Source organism: Barbatula barbatula (assembly GCF_947034865.1).
Source record: "Barbatula barbatula genome assembly, chromosome: 13".
Lineage (NCBI taxonomy): Eukaryota > Metazoa > Chordata > Actinopteri > Cypriniformes > Nemacheilidae > Barbatula > Barbatula barbatula.
Window position 1 is genome coordinate 22,970,172 of NC_136776.1, and position 20,064 is coordinate 22,990,235.

A 20,064-nucleotide genomic window follows, 5' to 3' on the forward strand; every position below is an offset into this window, starting at 1 on the left:
AGCTAAATCCAAAAATGTAAGGTTCCTCTGGTTATTGAAGCAGGGTTCGTTATTTGCTGGCCATTAAACTTTACATATGAATATCCATATTTAACCAAATATCAAATAACTTTAAATGTGTTCTAAATGAATGAACCCTCCCCTTCGCGCTAAAAACCCCAAATGGATTTAATGGTTATAATGGGGATCAATGGTAAACAACTGATGCCATGTTTGTTTTTGCAGCCAGCCTGACCGATCAACTCCTGACTGACATCTGTCAATTCCAACTTGAATCAAAACAAAGATTTAAGATTTATTTCAAGATAAACATTAATCTTTTAATCCCATGAATGTTGCGTGTGTCTAATTTGCTAAAACACTAATCGTGAACATATCATTTATTTGACCATTTTAATCGTTTAAATTTACCTCAGTCAGCCTCGTCCGTTGAACGCAACTTCGCGCCACCAGCCAGCAGAGGGCGCGGTGACGTCAACAGCGCCGACGGAAGTCGTCACGATTCTGCTTCCGTTCGCTTCGTTTTCCATAGTGAAAAAACAAACTCATGTTGAAATAATGATCGCGAATGCTTAAAAACGAGTCGGTTTTGTTTCGCTAAGTGTCCAAATGCGCTCTCAATGAATTGCGGCTGTTATATTAACAGTTAATCTGGAGAATGATGGATATTTCAACACCGCCAGAAGGTGAGAATCGGCGCGTGAGTGTCTCTTGCAGCGCGAGATGCTTTATTGATCAAAACATGAATAAACTTGCTATTTACGGAGAAATCATCCTGTTCATTTTGACTATCTAGTGTGGATATGTTGAATCATGAAGTCCATAAATTGTGATGTGGTTAAATAAACCATGGCTTTATTATTATAAACGTATAGTAACCATGTTTTTTGGCACATTGTCATTTATATTACCGTAGTTTCACTTTAAATGTCAGTCAATAGTAAGTTATGTTATCAGGTAATACTATGGTTATTGCATATATGAACCATGGTTTATTTTAGTAAGACTTGCATGTGATGACCTGGCAAACAAGTTTTAAACATTGAGTGTTTTGTTCCAGTCATTGATTTCTTGTTTCTCCATCAGATCAAGAGCTCCGAAATGTCATCGACAAACTGGCCCAGTTCGTCGCTCGAAATGGACCCGAGTTCGAGAAGATGACCATGGACAAGCAGAAGGACAACTCAAAGTTTTCATTCCTGTTTGGAGGAGAATATTTCGGCTACTACAAATACAAACTGGCCATCGAACAGGGACAGCGTACGTTAATCATAAAAACCTGTAAAGCACTGCACATTGTAGATTTAGACTATCTGTTTGACAGCAGTGTGTGTGTATATTCTTCTTCTCCCTTTATAGATTCTTCTTCTCATGATGATGAATATAAAATGGAAGGTATTTATCAGAGCGATGATCAGAAATGTTTTCTTTTGCCGGGGTATCCGTGGAGTTATTCTGCATCATCAATGCCTGACACTTACATTGTTTTGGATTGAGTGACATTATTTTGCCACTTTGTGTTTTTCCTGGGTTGTAAAAATGGGTCTATTTCTATCTACATAATTGCTTATAATGTTAAGACTTGATTATCCATGAATATACATGCAAATCAGTACAATACATATCGATGCCACCCATGCCTGAGTCTTGCTTTAGCATCAAAATCTAGTTAGAAACACACTCCAATTGTATGGTGGATCAATACAGGTCTAAATTGTAAGGAAGAAGCAAGCTACATACATGGGAAAACAAGGGCATGAGCCGGCATGTGTAAAACATATGAATGCATGCGTTCGATAGTATCTGAACTGAATCGCTTTGCGTTTCCTTTAATAGCATTGCCTTGGTTCCTTTTCCATCAGATCTGGCATAAAGTTGCTTATGCGGACTATTCTCTGGATCAGTTGTGTTTAAGTGCCGGTGGTCTTTGTGTGTTTGTTATCGTGCATTGCAGTGCTGTGTCAACCGGGTACAGAGGCCGCTGACACTCCTCCAGCGATGACCATGCTGCCACCCCCACCCATTCTGCCCAGCACCCCTTCAATGGAGGAACTCATCCAGCAGAGCCAGTGGAACCTGCAGCAGCAGGAGCAACACCTGCTCAGCCTCAGACAGGTAAATTAAACTTAACATCTGCTTTGCGCTTTTTAGAGAATCTGACATTGTAAATCTGTGGTTACTGAATGAATCTCACTTTATGAATCTGTATCGAGTTGTGAGTGTTTTTAGCCAGTCTATGCTTGGTGAATCTATCATTGAGAATCTGTGGTAAATGAATCTGTATTATGTGAGTCTCACATTGTGTGTGTTTAGTTTAGTTTTATGTTTATTCGATCTGACTTTATCAATCTGTTTTTTATCTGACTCTGTGTTTAATGAACCTGATGTTGTGAGTCTGGGTTTGTGAATTTGTGTTAGAAGTATCTGACATTGTGAATCTTTACGTGATTCTCACATCTGTATTTAGCGAATCTCACACTGTGAACCTGTAAATCTGACATCTTATCTACTCTGTAGGAGGGTTGTCAGGGTACCATAAACTTGTCTTACAATACTATACCAGCTGAAGTATCTCGATACCAAGTAGTATTACAATGCTGTGCCATGTTCATAATTCAAATCTATAAATCTATTTTGTACTTACCATAGTAAACTGTATTATACTTTGCACTAGAATATGTTACTGTATTAACTGTAGTTAATTTGATAAATTGTTGCAAATACTGTAGGATACTTAAATATTTACTAGGGTAAGACTCAAAAACACTAGTCCATGACTTTTAGTAGTTTACCATAGTAAATACTAAAGTACACTAGATCATTTTTCACCTGGGAACTAATTAAACTGTGGGACAAATTTGTTTAATCGTCTTTATAAAGGGAAATATTAGGCTTACTTTAAATGCAGAACTAAGACGGCCAATAGGTGGCGTACATTTTCCATTGAGTTAGTGAATCATTTAACCAACTTATTCAAAACACATTCATTTATGAGATAAACACAGCAGATTGCAGATGTAAGTAGCACCGGTACACCGTGCAACCCTACTCTGTAGTGATTTAATCCATCTGCTATTGGTTTTCAGGAGCAGGTGACGGCTGCGATCTCTCTGGCGATGGAGCAGCAGACGCAGAAGCTTTTGGTGGAAACTCAACTGGACATGAACGAGTTCGACAGCCTCCTTCAGCCCATCATCGACACCTGCACAAAAGATGCCATATCGGTACGAGCAGGAAATCATGCTCGCTGATGAACGAGCCTGAAATTAAATGTCTCTCTGTCTATTAACATTTTATTATTCTGTTCTTCTCCTATAGGCTGGAAAGAACTGGATGTTTAATAACGCTAAAACACCTCCGCACTGTGAACTAATGTCCTCTCACCTCAGAAACCGCATCACAGCCGAAGGGGCACACTTTGAGCTCCGCCTACATCTCATCTATCTGACCAATGACGTACTTCATCATTGGTAAGACTTGTTTTCATTGGCTATTGCTCAAGCGACCAAGGGTTGATCTATAAACAACCAAACTCTTGAATTCAGTCAGAGAAAAAGCCAGAGGGATCTTTTGGCGGCTCTACAGAAGGTTGTGGTTCCCATTTACTGCACCAGTTTCCTGGCGGTCGAGGAGGACAAACAGCAGAAAATCACACGGGTAGAGCCTTTTAATCACTTTATTCATACAGTATGTTAATGATCCTCCCTAGCAACGCCCTAGTAACCACAATGTGCCATTCTTAGTTGCTGCAGCTGTGGGAGAAGAACGGCTACTTTGATGATGTCACAATTCAGCAGCTCCAAAGTCCTGCTCTGGGTCTTGGACAGTATCAGGTACAGCTGATTCCACCGTACCCATATCACAGCAAATTATTTCTGTAGTCCAACATGTAAATGGTTGTCATGGTAACGTCTCTGTCACATCTCCGCCAGGCGTCGCTCATCACGGAATACGCGCCAGCGGTCCAGCCCATCCAGATGGCATTCCAGCAGCAGATCCAGGCCCTGAAGACTCAGCACGAGGAGTTTGTAGCTAATTTGAAACAACAGCATCAGACGGTGGCGGTTGCAGTGGCTGTGGCTGCAGTCGGGCCACTGACGCCTGCAGAAGCTGAGATAAAGCCTCAATCGACAAAGACTTCTCAACCCGGTAAGCCTGTTTGATGTCATCCTTCTTGAGATTAATGAAAAACTCTTGTCTCGTGCTGTCACCCTCAACATAATTTTTAACTTGTGATGTCATAAGGAGATATGAAGCCATCGATGGCCGGTCCTCCTCCTGCCGAATATGATAGTGCTCAGACCCACCCATCAGACTCCGACTCGTCATCGGACATGCCATCCGGTAAACCTGGCTGGTACGACCCGCAACACAACATGCCACCGTGGAATCCGCAGCAGCCTGTAAGTTAAAAGCTGTTCTGTAAATAAATTGCGTAGTAAGTTTACTGTAGCTAAGCACAACATTTCGTCCACCTCTAGCTACCATTTGACCCCACTCAAGCCCCGCCCCCCTGCCCGCCTTGGAACAGCCACGAGGGCATGTGGAATGAGCAGATGGACTCCAGCTGGAGCGGCCCTCGGGACGGCCCGTGGAGTGGACAGAACGAGCCCCCGCCCTCGTGGAGTGGCCAGTATGATCAGCCGCCGTGGAACAACCAGCAGGATCAGCCGCCGCCGTGGGGCCAAAGGGAACCTCCGTTTCGCATGCAGCGTCCGCCTCACTTCCGCGGACCGTTTCCGCCCCACCAGCAGCCGCCGCCTTTCAACCAGCCCCCTCCTCCTCACAACTTTGGCCGCTTTCCACCTCGCTTCATGCAGGACGAATTCCCACCGCGGCATCACTTTGAACGACCCCCGTATCCTCCACACCATTTCGACTACCCACAGGGAGATTTCCCAGGAGGTGCGTTATTGAGGTATTGTTTATTACACCATTGAGACAAAATATTATTATATATATAATGTTATGTTCCTCTGTCATCAGATATTGGTCCACCCCCACATCACCATCCTAACCAGAGGATTCCCCCTCCCGGAATGTCTGAACCCCCTCCGTGGGGTGGTAGCCAGCACCCTGACTTCGGACCCCCTCCTCATGGTTTTAACGGACAGGCCCCTCACATGAGACGCCAGAACCCGGCTCATGTCAGCCAGGACGACCCTAGCCTGGTCCCGAACGTCCCCTACTTTGACCTCCCCGCAGGACTCATGGCACCACTTGTGAAGGTTATTTTGACGTTTATTTTAAGTTTCACTAAGTTCTTTTTCTGTTGTCCTAATAGTGTTATTTGTTTGAATATAGCTCGAAGATCATGATTATAAGCCTCTGGACTCCAAAGATATTAGGCTACCGCCTCCAATGCCCCCCAGTGAGCGCCTGCTGGCCGCAGTGGAGGCGTTTTACAGCCCACCTTCTCATGACAGACCCAGGAACAGGTTAATATTTTTCATTAACTTAATGATGAAAATGTGTACTTATACAAATTTCATGTAATACTTTGAATTTAAAAGTGAGGGTTGGGAACAAAACGGACTGTATGAGTTCTTCCGAGCCAAGATGAGAGCAAGGCGAAAGAAGGATCAAGATAAACGCAACAGGTGGGAAACTTAGTTTGTTGAACTACACTTTGGTTGACATTTGTTATTTCATTTTTAATGTTCTGATCTCTGCTTTGCCTGCTAGCACTCGAGGGAGTCGCTCTAGCAGTCGGTCACGCAGCCGAGGACGATCCACAGGACGATCCACGTCACGCTCCAGCTCCAGGTCTTCTAAATCCTCTCGCTCCAGATCGCGATCCAGATCCCACTCTCGTTCACGCTCTTACTCCAGATCTCACTCTAGGTATTGGAAGTGAAAAGTTCTGCTTTATCATTTTGTTGATTTTTTTAAACGCCTCTACACGAAGTTGAATGTGATTTTTTTTTTTTTCTCCCACAGGAGCAGGAGTCGCTCCAGATCCAGGTCCCGTAGTCGTTCTCGCTCAAGATCTCGCTCTAGATCACACTCTCCGGACAAAAAAAGGAATCCTGCAAAATCTCGCAGTCCGACACCACCGTAAGAACAAGGACTTCCAAGTAAAATCTAATTCCATCCCCTTTCAGCCATGTAACATCGACATAAAATACTGTCTGTCCGCAGCTCCACCTCTGGATTGGGTTCAGCCGCTGCACCGTTACCACCTGACCTCCGGCTGGGAGAGGAAAACAAAGGCCATCAGATGCTCATGAAGATGGGTAGGTGATCTGGTTACTTTATTTCTCTGATCTCAAAAATGATTCACCGGTGATTGACTGATCTTTTCAAAGGTTGGAGCGGTTCTGGAGGTCTTGGAGTCAAAGAGCAGGGCATTCAAGACCCCATTAAGGGCGGAGACATTCGGGACAAGTGGGACCAGTACAAAGGCGTGGGAGTCACGCTGGATGACCCTTACATCAACTACAGGCGAAATAAAAGCTACAATTTTGTCGCCAGGATGAAAGCACGAGAAAAAGGTATTTGGTGTTTAGGCTTCATATGTGGCTTTAAACTAGCAACCTAGAATTCAGATTTTTGCTTTTAGTTGTGAGACCGACACTTTAAAATTGAGTGAAATTATTTTCCGGCATTCATGTTTTTCCTTTCATTTCCCAGTAACCAGAGACCCACAGGAGGCCCCCAGCACAGAGTGATGGTCACCAGTCGAACCTGTTTTTACTGTAGATGTCAAATCTGTTGAATGTTTTATCTTAAGTTTTTTTTTGTAGTAATGTATCAAAACATCAATGTAGATGAAGAGAATGTCAGTGTTGTCCCAGATATTTGGGATTCGTTTGATTTACCCTAAATCTGAAATTCTGTATAAGACAAAATAAAGATGTTTTAAATGGGACATTGATTCGGCTGTGAGATTGTACATCAAAGAATTTACAAAGCATACTGAAAATACACTTTTATTAGGCACATATCGTGGCGTCACACTTTCTTCTCGTGTGTTTCAACCGAAAATAGGAATTCTTTCATTTATTCACCCTCATGTCATTGCAAACCTGAGTTTCTTTCTTCTGCACAACCAGAACATTGGTTACCAAAATAACACTGCACCCCATTGACTTTCAATGTATGAACACAAAACCAGAGACACATTTCTCAAAACATCTTATGTGTTCCAGAAAGCTGAGAATAAATGACCGATTTAGTTGTAATGATAGTCTCTCATTTCCTTCAGAACTTCCTGTAGAGCTTCTTCAACACTCAGTTTGGGTGCCCTGCGAGTGCGGATGAACTAGAGGGAGAAATAAAGACACAGTAAGCAAAACGTTAACATATAACCAAAATAAAATCAAGTTTATTGATCCTCAAGGTGGAAATTGATTCAACAGCTGTTGTCCGGTGTGAACTTACTTTTAAGTGTAGTGTAGTTTCTCACCTCTTTAGTTTCCTCTAGTGTGGTGTATTTGTAATTGGCAGGTCCCAGTGATTCCAGCACTGATGTGTAATGATGTCGGCTAGATTCTATAAAAGCCCTGGTGAGGGCCAACTGCTGCCGTAACATGTCGTTCAGAGCCAACATGGCGGGACTGTAGGACGTCAGGCCTGCAGTATCAAAAACATAAGCAGCTACTTTAAACTGCAATGATAAAAAGCCAGTTCTTCTGCTTTATATGCATAAAACACTCACTCTCGATGGCTTCAGCGCTGACCGTGTGACTGGCTATTGGATTCGGATCCACATAAGTCATTCCCAGAGATGGACCTGCAGCAGCCATGCCTGTGAACAGACCGATCAGCAAAATCTTACCAAAACATGTCAAGATCCCATTTTATCACATTTATAGGGTTCAGCTGTGGCCTGGTGGTTAGAGCGTTGGGCTTGTGATCAGAAGGTTGCTGGTTCTACTCTCAGTGCCAGCAGGTCATGACTGAAGTGCCCTTGAGCAAGGCACCTTACCCCTGATTGCTCTGCAGTAATGTGTCACTGTAAAAAAACTACTTGTAAGTCGCTTTGGATAAAAGCGTCTGCCAAATGAATAAATGTAAATGTAAATTTACAGACAACAAAAACTAACCTGATGACCACATGTACGTCAGTCCGTCTGTCTGCGTCTGTACAGCGGCTTTCTTTACCTGATGTTCAGGACTGGGACCCTGGGTCACCGTTTCATCCGAACCTGACTGTGATGAAGATTCTGAGTAAGAATCTCTATGGCGACTGGACGAGCGAGATGATTCCGATAAAGTGACATCATCATCATCATCCTGAGATTTGTAGGAGCTGTTCTGAGCCTCGCTGACCACGTCTCTGTCCTCATCTGTGAGATGTTCAGAGATCTCGTTGGCGCTCGGTGGCTCTTCGGATGGGATCTCGCTTTCGAAATCGCTCTCGTAGGCTGCGGAAATTTGTTGCGGTGCGGGTGGGGAATCAACCGTTGAGATGTTAAAGGATGTCTTCTTGATATTGTCTTCTGTTTTGACTTTCGTTTCAATCTGTAAGCGATAAAATAAAACGATAAAATAACGATAAAATAATCAGAATACCTGCCGTCCGTTTACACACCTTGTGCGAGATTTCAGACACCTCGGAGAGGACAGGGGCCAGATCATCTAGAGACATTACGTGAAGTTTAAAATCTGTGGAACAAAAACACATTTACTAATACTATTTGTCGATCATTTCTGATTTCATTTCTTGAAAAGAAAGAAAAGCAAACATGTCTGACAAGCCCATATTTAACGTCGAATTTCTGTTAAATAGTATTTTTAACTGAAAAAACATTAATTGACTAATTGATGCATTATAGATGTATTTTAGATGTGAAGTTAATTAACATTATCTTATTGTATGTGACAGATGTATTCTCAATCTTCAAGTGACTGACCATCAGACGCCGCGCTCCTCTCGCTCACAGTGTCATCTAAATCCGACCCGGCAGCAACAGGAAAGAGATCGTCCAGTGATCTGATCTCACTGTGGTCTGATTCAGAAGAAACTGAACGTTCCGCGAACATGACCCTGCGTGACAGCGGTCTACTGGAGGAATTAGGTTTGGGTGATGGTGAAGGTTGAACGCGACTGTAAAGCTCTTGATTCTGTCGGTTATGTCTGTCAGAAGTTGGAGAAGGTATACTAGACGTTTTACTGCTCTCCCTGTATAACTGGAAAGAGACATGTTATAGTCTTCTATTATACAGGTTAGAGATGAAAGTTTGAAACAACACAAGGTTAAATGTTGACTTTATGATGTAATACCTTATTAACTGGTTGAGCACTTGCTGGTTTTCGCACGATATCATCCGATAAACTGAAAGAATCTCCTAAAAGTCTTTGCATGTCTTGCTCATCACTGTCCGGACTAAATGTCCTTCCTCTACGTTCATTCACACCATGTGTAACAGCATTCAACTGTGTTTTCTGAGGAACCTTCTGCTCTTGAGGTTCAGATGGTATCTTTTTCTTCAAAAAACGACTTCCGGTCATGCTCAGATCGCTGCTGGACTGGAGCGATAGATGTGTATCCTGTGGTTCAGTCTGGACACCAGGTCCGTTGCCTTTAACCTTCTGGTTTCGAAACCGGTTCTCGATGAGCGAGAGTCTGCTCAAAGCCGCGCTCTGTGAACTGCGTTGAGTTACAAACTCAAGCGTGTCTGTTCCAGCAGGAGTCCCGCCAGGACTTGAGCGTCCGTCTCTAGTGGTCTTCTTCAGAAATCGGTTCCCACCACCCATTCTGAAGTTCTCCGATGCCTTCTTTCCAAGATCATACTGATCATCGCGGTTTTTACTTTGCGAGGTGGAAGAGACGTCGCTCAGGTCCGAAAACTGAGTGTGTCTGGTTTGTGGCCCCACCGTTCTAAGGTTTCCCTAGATAGACAAAGCACAAACATCTAAAACAGAAGATATAACAAATGTATTGTGTGACAAAGTTACCAGGTTAGGATTACTACAATGGTAAAAAAAATCTAAGTTTATTTTGGGATGATAATTTGCTTTAAAGCAATTATAGATATGAAAATATCTACTCACATCTCTTTTGTGTTTAGAGATGCTGGACACCCTCTGTCCTGAGAGATGAGCATTCGCCCGGTCCAGAACCGAACTCCTCGCTTCTCCCCGACTGTACATCTGGACTGGTTAGTTAGACCATCATCACATCTTTAACCAAACACTGAAACTGGTATATAACATAGCTTAGATCTTATTCATCTGCCACAGTCATCGCAAGAACTTAAATAAGGACGTGACTATTTCTCGCATACACACTCGCAAAGACGAGTGTACTATATTTAGCAAGGCATGTCGTTAGGAAACATTAAAATCACGCAAAATAAATAAACTGAGGTCAATAAAATGCGTTCTACATGCATACGCGTCCCGCGGCCATTTTGTTTACCATGACGACGTCGCGAGCGAAACGACGCCATCAAAAGCAGCTGGCGGAAGTACTGACGTCACTTTCTTCGCCCAAATGTGAATCCGTTGTGACAGCTAACGCTCTAAAATATAATATTAAATATAAATATACGATTCAATTTTAATATTAATATCGTAATGTATAAAATAAATGTAATCGATTTACAGCAGCAACGCTTCACAGTGATGAGTCTTTCAGTACAGGAAAGTCCGAACAAATGACTCGTATGAACCGATTCTCTTAGTGAATCAAAAACATACATCGCAACCAGTGCTCAAGAATCGAACCGGTTCTTTTAATGAGTACTTTTATGCTGACTACTTTCTAAACGCCATAACTACTTCTATCTATTTAACAGTACTTATTTATATCATTTAATCTCATTTCCTATATTTAATTTGTATACGTGTGTCACATGTACTAAATATTGCAGGGCTATTTTTATTAGCCTGAAACGACATGATATAAAATATGAGCAAAGAACAGATGATAGTGAATGCAGTCATGTGAGAATGACAGATAGATGATGTGATATCCACACAGATAATAATGAGATTTGTGTTAGATGTTTTTTAGTGCTATAGAGTTCCTTCCTGTTACTAAAGGGCAAGCTGATAGTGACAATTCAATGTGATAAAGCTACTGTGGTTGAACACACGCGCATCAGTTTTTGCTTTCAGGATCACTTCTTTAGAGGAGCACTCAACGGTGAATTTTGTTATTTTATTACAAAACATCGTCTTTCGAGTTTTTCCAGAGTTTGTTTTTATAGATTTCTTCACTGAACTGTTGAAGAAAATGTTTCTCACGTTTTTGTTCTGTATCTGCATTTGGCATCTGATCGGTGAGATATAAATGTGTTTTAATGACTGAAATGTTTTTACTCTTTCTGTGTTTCACAGCATTCACCTTTATTCGTTATTCGTTATTCATAATCTAGTTTGAGATCAGGTTTGTGTCTATATTTGGTGCATTTGGGAGAAAATGACGATTCTGTTTATAAATGTCCCTTATTATAACGTAAATGTAATTTTGTTTTAATAACGGTCAGATATTCAACATCAAAAGTTATGCGTTTGTTTGTCTCTACAATACAGTATCAGTAAATACAATTTTTGCAACCATGAGAGTTTTCAATTTGATCAGTTCTGTTTATTTATAAAGCATGATTTAAACATTATCTCGTGCTGTACAATCGTTAAAAAATAATCATACAATACAAATAAAAGGAAAGCACCTTATAAAACAAACAACGTAACTTTAACGCTATCAAAAAAGCTCAACCTTCTGCACTCACAAAGGCTACACAAGGAGATGCACATTCAGAAGACTCCTAAAAGTTGGGGCAAGACTTATATAGGATGGTAGACCATCTCCTTCATATAAAGCCCCTCGATCTGAAGACCTTAGACCCGAGTGTCTGGTATACCTGGAGGAGCTCAGACACTGTAGGCAATTATATATTTATTATTTTAACTTTAAAACACACACACACACACACAAAGGCTGCTGTTCATCTACACAAAAATAAAATGTCTGGAGAATCTTTATTGACAATTGAAATACATCTGTGACAAACCTTGTGTCTGCAGAAGTGAAGTCAGTGTCAGTGATGGAGGGAGATGCTGTTACTCTACACACTAATCTAACTCACATACAGACAGATGAGCAGATAGAGTGGATGTTTGGACCTCAAGAGACTCTCATTGCTAGAATTTATAAGGTATTCAATAAAGTCAGAATATTTGATGATGTTCATGATGGGATGTTCAGAGACAGACTGCAGGTGGACGATCAGACTGGATCTCTCACCATCACAAACATCACGACTCAACACTCTGGACTTTATCACATCACCATCAGCAGCGCGACGGAGACCTCGTACACATTCAGTGTTACTGTGACTGGTGAGTAGAGATGTCCGTTTGCACTGCCAGCGTAGGAGTTTTATGCAAATAATTTAAGTAATATATTAGATCTAAGTTTTAATTGTAAAAAAAACTGTAATTTTACAGAATCGTTATGTTATTTTTTACAGATTTTCCACGTGAAATGTTCACTTTTTGAAATTTACGGTAAAATCACTTAAAAGACAGAAAAAGACAATTTTACAAGAAAAACAAGCATGTTATTTTACTGTTTATTTCTGGTGCCCCAGCGGCAAGAAAATTTCATTTTTTAAATAAGATTTTATATTTTGCCCAAAACTGTAAAATAACAGAAAGAGACAGCATATTTGCAAAAATAAAAACGATTTGATATCCTTATATTGAAAAATTTTACGGGGAAAAACTCTTATTTACGGTATATTTCTGTCGCAGCAGCTGAAAGAAATTTTCCATGGTTTTTTACCTTTTTTTAAATGACAGTGTAGCCAAGACATTTACTGATACTCATGCGTGATGAGACAAACACGCACTGACTGACATCTCAATGTTATTCAGAGATCTGATTCAGACCCAAACGTTTCTCTGATCATGAACTCTGGGGGTGAACATGTATGATTTCTTAAATTTGTATTATTTTATATTTAAAGCTCATCTTCCTGTTCCTGTCATCATCAGAGACTCTTCCTCTTCAAGCTCAACATGTGTGTTGCTGTGTTCAGTGATGAATGTGTCACGTGATGCGAGTCTCTCCTGGTACAAAGGAAAGAGTTTATTGTCCAGCATCAGTGACATCAGCAGCATCTCTCTTCATCTGGAGTGTCTGGATGATTCTTACACATGTGTGCTGAACAATTCAATCTCAAACCAGACTCAAAGCCTCACTGCTGATGATTGTCAGCCGTGTTCAGGTGAGTCACATGTGATGTTTGTGTTTATCACTCAGCTGATCTTTGTTTCATCTTTTTTTCTTTCCTCAGATGATATCGACTGTTGTGATACTACTGAAGGTGTCATCCGATTGGTCATCTCTGCTCTGGTGTGCGTGGCTGCTGTAGCTTTTCTGATTTATGACATCAGATCCAGAAGAGCTGAACCGAGATCCTCTCCAAACATGCTTGATTTAGAGATCCTTTCTGTTTCTGATGGTAAATCATGACACGACGGAGGTGACAGAACATGAACATTTACTTTTATTTGCTGTTCACAAACACTTCAGAGAACAAATACAGAAGTTATTCAAGTATTTTGCAACGCATATTCAGACAATGTATTGAATAGACTCATATCATTTAGTCATTTATTTGTTTTTCTAAAACCCCTTATGCTGCATGCACTGATTTGTGCTATGCATGTGTTTGCCAGCCCGTGACATAGAGAAGTGAAACTGGACTGTTTGTTCACAATTTAATATGACAATAAATCCTTTTTCAATAGCAGTGGTATTGTCCTTCCTGACACGACTAGGACACGCCCCCTAGTGACTGAACATGAAAACACAATCCGTCTCCTTCAACTTTCTTTACTTTATCATGTTTAATTCCCTCTTCTAAGATGTTTATCTATGTATGTATGTGTGAGCCAGCCGTGACAAAGGGAAGCAAATGTTGACTGTAGTACACAGAATTGTGTGTGTCTTTTTGTACTAAAGTGTACCCTTGAGGTACTAACGTGCCCTCTTTAGGTACCAGTGTGGACTTTTTGAAATGGTATTGCCCCAGCAGCTTGGGTACATTTTTAGATTTAGTGGAAAATATTCAACAGAAACAATAACGCTATATTTGAAGAAAAGTGTAAACATTTAAACGGGAAGTGAAAGTAACAAATTCAGATGCTGTAAAATAAGCAGCACAAACTGAGGTACAGGTGGACCAAAAAGACTAAAGGTTTTCATTAAAACATTTAACATCCGAACGACCTTCTGTTTGACGAAAGGTTCTTTTTATACAAATATTTCAACTAAAAAAGGAAAAATAAATGTTTCGTGTAAGAACCTTTGAGTGATTCTTGAAGCATATTTTATAAGAGTGAACCAAGAGTGGCCTGTTTCTTCCTGTTACCAAAAAACCAGACAGACCGTTGTGCACTTTAACACAGACACATATACAGAGAAGTTCATTTTTGCTAAACATTACATTTCTTTAGAGGAGCATTCAAGAGTTTTCAGAGTTCGTCCATTCAGATTTGGACTGAAACAATGGAAGAATATACTGTACATCAGACATTTTTGTTCTGTTTGTTCGTTTGGTGTGAGTTATAAATACATCTTTATGACTGAATTTCTTTCACTCTTATTTGCATTCACTGTTATTATGTGTATCAGTATCCCTGAACTCTTTGTAAGTCCCTTTGGATAAAAGTGTCTGCTAAATGTCTTAATGTATTTTTATATCAGCTCATGATCTAAACCCAACATGCGCACCAGTTTGCTTCTTTTAGACATTCTGTTATCATCAATGTTTGATTTGGAAACCAGACTCAACATCTCAACATCACTCATGTCCGTCAAAAATGTTCAGGTGAGTCACATGAAATGTTTGTGTTTATACATTCACCTGATCTTTGCTTCATCTTGGTATTTCTCTCTTCAGTCCATCCTCAGCCCAACTCTTGTGATGCTACGAAGCTGTGATCCGATTGGTCGTCTCTGCTCCGGCGGGTGTAGCTGATTTAGTTGCTCTTCTGGTTCTGATTTATGACATCAGATCCAGAAGAGCTGAAAAGGAGAGAAGACATTCTTCATGATGAAGATCAACACACTTCATCAACAGATCTTTTCAGTTCATTCTGGTTAGTCATGACACAACTTGAGGACACACCTCTTAGTGACTGAATACGAAAACACATTTGGCCTCTTTCTTCGCTTCATCATTTTTATTTCCCTCAGAGAACTAACACACAAGTTATCAACGTTCAATTTTTTTTTGTTTTGATCTAGATCCAGAGATGTCTCTGTTGTAGCTAAGCTCAGAAAAATAGCTAAATGGTTTTATAAAAACATCAGAACAAACTTTTTGGCTGAGAAAGTTTATTTTAATATGAAGAGGATTCTTTAGATTATAAAAAAGTTAAAAATAAATGGTTCTCGTAAGAACCTCTCAGTATGGTTATATGCTGTTTAGATCCGTTTTTTAAAGGGTGAAACACACAAAGAAAGTGATGTGTTTGGAGAGTCCTGTTCCTTCCTGTTAGCCAAATCTCTTTAAAAGATCTCTTCAGATAGCACTTATCATTTACTGCCAGCCATCAGCTTTTAAGAGTTTGAGGAGTTCGTCCTTTCAGATTTCTGGACCAAAACGGTTGAAGAAAATGTTTCACACTTTTGTGTTCTGTTTGTTCGCGTGGCATGTGAACGGTGAGTTATGTGTTTTATCATTTCAATTCTTTCGCTCTTATTTGCATTCACTGTTATTTTTTCTGTGTCTATATACTGGGTGTTTGCAATAAACGTAATGCTTCTGATTCTTCACAATGTCCTCTATATAAAAATGTGAATGTTTTGAGCTTGTGTGTCCATGTGTGACATTGTCATTTAGAGTAAAAGTTATTTGTGTCTTTAAAGTTGCCGATCAGAAAATATGAAGCAACCGTCAGATCTTTCATATTGATCTCCATGAACTCAACAAAAAACACCAGTTTTAATCTATGACTTACCTTATTTTTGTCTGTGTTCTACAGGTATGTTTTATGGTAATACATGTGAAATAAAGTCAGTGATGGAGGGAGATTCTATCACTCTGTATAATTATTATGTTCACGTTCAGATGCTTTATATGATAGAGTGGAAGTTTGGAGATCAAGAGTCGCTCATAGTTAAATTCTACACAGATAAAAGTCAGAAATTAATATTTGAGGATGTTCATGATGGGATGTTCAGAGACAGACTGCAGGTGGACGATCAGACTGGATCTCTCACCATCACAAACATCACGACTCAACACTCTGGACTTTATGAAATGACCACCACCAGCAGCGCACGGATCAGCGACGGCATTGTAATCACATCATACAAATTCTACGTTAATGTTTATGGTGAGAAAGATTTACTTTTGAAATGCAACGCCATCTTTATACTTTACATTTGTTTAACAAGCACGTTTACACACAATGGTTACATTTTAGGTTTTTTATCTTTGTTCTTTACTCATGTTCTCTAGCATCCCCAGCAAACACAACCATGTGGGGCCCAAATGGGTTGCACTTGGGCTGATATCTGGGGCCCACCTGGGCAACCCAACTGGGACCCAGCTAATTTTGTCCGCAGTTTCCATGGTGGCCCCACATGTGTTAGCCCACATGGGCTTATGATGGGCCCTTAATAGACACCATACAGGCCCCACTTGGGTTAACCAGATAGCTCCCATTTGGTGTCTACAGGTGTATGCCTAGATGGGTTAATGATGGGACCCAGCTAGGTCTTATATGGGTCTCCTATGGGCCACAGTTAGTATACATATGGGCTAATTTATTTGTATATACTGTATAGTTTGTATGGGTTAAATTATTTTACGCTAAATCCAAACATTTATCTTATAAAAATCCTAAAGGTATTTAATGAATCAAAACCAGCAGTGTATGCTTTTAAGCAAAGTTTATTTCAATTTAAAACTTCTTTTGAATCATACATACATAATCATACATACATCATTCATACATAAAATATAAATTCAAACTTTATAAAACACATGTACATTTAGAATTTAAAAAAAACATATGTACATTTACAACTTTGTGTATTATAATCGTAGAAAAAAAACTGTGCAGCTCCTCAGTCCTCGTTCCTCTCTCTCCCAACAGCCCTGTGAAAAGACAATAATTACTCAACCATGATTCCACTTTTCACAGTTAAAACAACGGGTGTCAGGTTAGCATTCTAGCGCCAAACATCAAGATTTAAAATTAAAGAGTCTTTTACCGATCTTCTCCATGTGCCCTTGCAGAACGATTTGTTTGCATGATAAATATGAAATAATGTTTTATTTTTATGTATTGTTAAAAGTTGTTAAAGCCTATTTGTTAATTATTGACAGAGATCTGTCCCAAGCTGCTTTATACACTAGAGTATACTAGCTTCTCTGCTATGAGCCCTTTCATCTAATTATAACGCTAATCTTCCTCGATCGTGAGCACACCGCATGGTGCCAAACTTGTAGTTTAAGTATAAGCTTTTTCGTGTCTTGAACTATTAGATGGTGTTGGGAACAAAGGCATGATTTACAGCATTATCGTTTAGCATTGGCGCCAGAAATAAGAAAAATATGACGCGATATTGTCTTCATTCGATCATGACAAGTGTCAAAACTAAGTTTTTGAACCATAATGAAACAGTATTTTCATACTTAAAGAGTATATACACATTGTGTATATATATATATTTGTTTAACTTGTAATTCTTACCTTCTATAAACTGCAGGCAAAGTTCAGCCAAGTCTGTGGACGTGCAGGTAAATGCTGGCGGCGCGATTCAAATACTTATAGGGGGAGGGGAATTGCTAAAGGAAATCTCACCGGATCTTTCTGGGCTGCATCTCGCGGTACTTTGATGACATACGCCAATGGTTCTGCGCAGTGAAGACCATTCTTTTTTTATTCAAATATAAATGTTGGGTACATTATTCAAATACATAAAAAAACCAAACACAATATTTAAATTATAGCAATATCAAAATAAAACAATTAAAAATGTTAAATTAACACTAAGTAACAAAATACTTTTATATTTTCTAAACATTACATTGAATTAGATAGGATTTCCGCCTTAACACCTATATAGGTTTGTCTCCTCGAAATGTACATTTGTGGACACTAAATTTGGCTAGAAAAAGAAACACATTAATTAAATAATACTCCTTGTGAAAAGACATAACTGTAGCCCATTTTAAACCCATGCACACAATTCCCATGAATTACCCAACTAGAAACCACACGGGGAGCCCACCTGGGTTCACCCATGTAGGTCCTATCTGGGTCGCCCAAGTGGGCCCCAGATAAGATGCCCATTTTGAGCCCATGGCTATACCTACTAAATTTGGCTAGAAAAAGAAACAAATTAATTAAATAATACTCCTTGTGAAAAGACATAACTGTAGCCCATTTTAAACCCATGCACACATTTCACATGAATTACCCAACTAGAAACCACGTGGGGAGCCCACCTGGGTTCACCCATGTAGGTCCTATCTGGGTCGCCCAAGTGGGCCCCAGATAAGATGCCCATTTTGAGCCCATGCCCAGTCTGTACCCCTGTAGCCCATTTACAACCCATGTGGGCCCCACATACACGTGTTTGCTGGGTCTCTTCCTGTTCCTGTCATCAGCCATTACTGTCCGCAGAATCCCCCATCATCAAAGAGATCTTCAGTGTCTAAATGTGTGCTGTTGTGTTCAGTGATGAATGTGTCACATGATGTGAGTCTCTCCTGGTACAAAGGAAACGGTTTGTTGTCGAGCGTCAGTGTGTCTGATCTAAATAGCATCATGTCTGTACATCTTGATGTTGAACATCAGGATTCAAACACATACAGATGTGTGATCAGCCATCCTTTCGGAAATCGGACTCAACATCTACACATCACTGATGTCTGTCAGCCGTGTTCAGGTGAGTCACATGTGATGTGTTTATTCGTTCAGCGGATCTCTGATTTATCATTTTGTATTTCTGTCCTCAGACTGTGTCAACTGTTGTGATGCTGCTGAAGCTGTGATCCGATTGGTCGTCTCTGCTCTGATGGGCGTGGCTGCTGTAGCTGCTCTTGTTGTTCTGGTTTATGACATCAGATCCAGAAGAGCCGAACAGGAGAGAAGATCATAGAGATTTGGAGATCTTTTTAGTTAATGCTGCTTTATTTTGACACGACTAGGACACGCCCCCTAGTGACTGAAAATGAAAACACAATCCCTCTCGTTCAACTTTCTTTACTTTATCATGTTTTTAATCCTTCAGATAACTAACACACAAGATATTAAAGTTAAAGTCGTCTTTTTGCGACACATATTAAGATGATGTTTGATTAGTCGCCATTGCAATTTGGTGATTTATTTGTTTTTGTAAGAAATGCCTTATTATGTTGTATACGCCAAATGTCACAATATTTCTAAATGTAAATGTATTAGAATCAAATGAGTGTTCAAATAAACAACTTTTAAAATTGAATCAGAAAAAAACGTATAGGATTATTTTAAACGTCATTCAAAATCTGTAAGGTTCTGTTGTTTTGACTTTCTAGATCCAGAAATGTCTCTGTTGTAGCTACGCTCAGAAAAATAGCTAAATGCGAACAGTATGGTTATGTGCTGTGTAGATCTGTTTTTTTTAAAGAGTGAAACACACAAAAAAGTGTTTTGAGAGTCCTGTTCCTTCCTGTTAGCCAAATCTCTTCAAAAGGTCTCTTCAGATAATGTAAGTGCTCGTTATATTTGACTTTTATTTTGTAATTTGGAAATGCATTTCCGGGTTGTTGTAGTTCACTGTAGTTCAGGTGTATTTAGCGGACTTCATTATTCCGGGTTCATATGAAGAGAGGGTGAGCAAGCGGGGAATGCTCACTTTCCGTATTATGTTTTTTGCTCTTAATTCTCTTCATGCGACTTATTATTGGATGTTCTTCGTGTCAATAAATGTTGACATTATAGCATGGTCGCGTCTGCTACTTAGCACTTATCATTTACTGCAAATGTGAAACACACAAACTATGTACACAATTGTGTACTGTCTTGCTTTATTTTCTTCTGATTATTAAGTATTGTTTTAAGTTCATTCACCGCATCATTTCCTTATGCAGCGTTTATGT

At 40.0% G+C, this 20,064-nt stretch overlaps 3 protein-coding genes across 5 annotated transcripts; 2 read left to right on the plus strand and 1 right to left on the minus strand.

Annotated features, from left to right (window-relative positions):
• The first annotated feature begins 431 nt into the window (after positions 1–431).
• Positions 432–6,871, plus strand: cherp (calcium homeostasis endoplasmic reticulum protein). 3 transcript variants are annotated; one of them, XM_079471055.1, is made up of 19 exons: positions 432–686; positions 1,087–1,260; positions 1,360–1,395; positions 1,955–2,115; positions 3,087–3,224; positions 3,319–3,470; positions 3,546–3,657; positions 3,744–3,833; positions 3,933–4,149; positions 4,246–4,403; positions 4,482–4,905; positions 4,987–5,228; positions 5,305–5,438; positions 5,514–5,600; positions 5,686–5,844; positions 5,941–6,057; positions 6,142–6,236; positions 6,309–6,494; positions 6,634–6,871. In XM_079471055.1, the coding sequence occupies exons 1-19, from the start codon at positions 659–661 to the stop codon at positions 6,669–6,671; spliced, it is 2,748 nt and encodes a 915-aa protein (XP_079327181.1). In that variant the 5' UTR covers positions 432–658; the 3' UTR covers positions 6,672–6,871. The 3 variants fall into 3 exon arrangements, with proteins under 3 accessions (XP_079327181.1, XP_079327182.1, XP_079327183.1); XM_079471056.1 differs by having other exon boundaries at positions 4,249–4,403; XM_079471057.1 differs by lacking the exon at positions 1,360–1,395 and having other exon boundaries at positions 501–686.
• cUnh19orf44 (chromosome Un C19orf44 homolog) lies at positions 6,804–10,396 on the minus strand. The gene is made up of 8 exons (XM_079471060.1): positions 10,001–10,396; positions 9,230–9,838; positions 8,859–9,135; positions 8,537–8,610; positions 8,049–8,466; positions 7,661–7,750; positions 7,409–7,575; positions 6,804–7,264 (listed from the first exon to the last, which is right to left on the minus strand). The coding sequence occupies exons 1-8, from the start codon at positions 10,097–10,099 to the stop codon at positions 7,175–7,177; spliced, it is 1,824 nt and encodes a 607-aa protein (XP_079327186.1). The 5' UTR covers positions 10,100–10,396; the 3' UTR covers positions 6,804–7,174.
• Positions 10,397–11,021: 625 nt separating this feature from the next.
• Positions 11,022–13,706, plus strand: LOC306902511 (uncharacterized protein). The gene is made up of 4 exons (XM_079471126.1): positions 11,022–11,232; positions 11,981–12,295; positions 12,925–13,185; positions 13,255–13,706. The coding sequence occupies exons 1-4, from the start codon at positions 11,187–11,189 to the stop codon at positions 13,431–13,433; spliced, it is 801 nt and encodes a 266-aa protein (XP_079327252.1). The 5' UTR covers positions 11,022–11,186; the 3' UTR covers positions 13,434–13,706.
• The last annotated feature ends 6,358 nt before the right edge of the window (positions 13,707–20,064 follow it).

What these genes read in the sequence shown, in the direction of transcription:
- cherp (XM_079471055.1), top strand. Translation starts at nt 659, where the DNA reads ATGATGGATATTTCAACACCGCCAGAAG. An exon ending in GGCCATCGAACAGGGACAGC is followed by an intron (nt 1,261 to 1,359) that starts GTACGTTAATCA and finishes CTCCCTTTATAG; the next exon opens with ATTCTTCTTCTCATGATGAT. An exon ending in TCATGGCACCACTTGTGAAG is followed by an intron (nt 5,229 to 5,304) that starts GTTATTTTGACG and finishes GTTTGAATATAG; the next exon opens with CTCGAAGATCATGATTATAA.
- cUnh19orf44 (XM_079471060.1), bottom strand. Translation starts at nt 10,099, where the DNA reads ATGTACAGTCGGGGAGAAGCGAGGAGTTCGGTTCTGGACCGGGCGAAT. An exon ending in TCTCTAAACACAAAAGAGAT is followed by an intron (nt 9,839 to 10,000) that starts GTGAGTAGATAT and finishes TTGTCTATCTAG; the next exon opens with GGAAACCTTAGAACGGTGGG. An exon ending in TGTCTGAAATCTCGCACAAG is followed by an intron (nt 8,467 to 8,536) that starts GTGTGTAAACGG and finishes TATCGCTTACAG; the next exon opens with ATTGAAACGAAAGTCAAAAC.
- LOC306902511 (XM_079471126.1), top strand. Translation starts at nt 11,187, where the DNA reads ATGTTTCTCACGTTTTTGTTCTGTATCTGCATTTGGCATCTGATCG. An exon ending in CTGCATTTGGCATCTGATCG is followed by an intron (nt 11,233 to 11,980) that starts GTGAGATATAAA and finishes TTGTGTCTGCAG; the next exon opens with AAGTGAAGTCAGTGTCAGTG. An exon ending in ATTCAGTGTTACTGTGACTG is followed by an intron (nt 12,296 to 12,924) that starts GTGAGTAGAGAT and finishes TTATATTTAAAG; the next exon opens with CTCATCTTCCTGTTCCTGTC.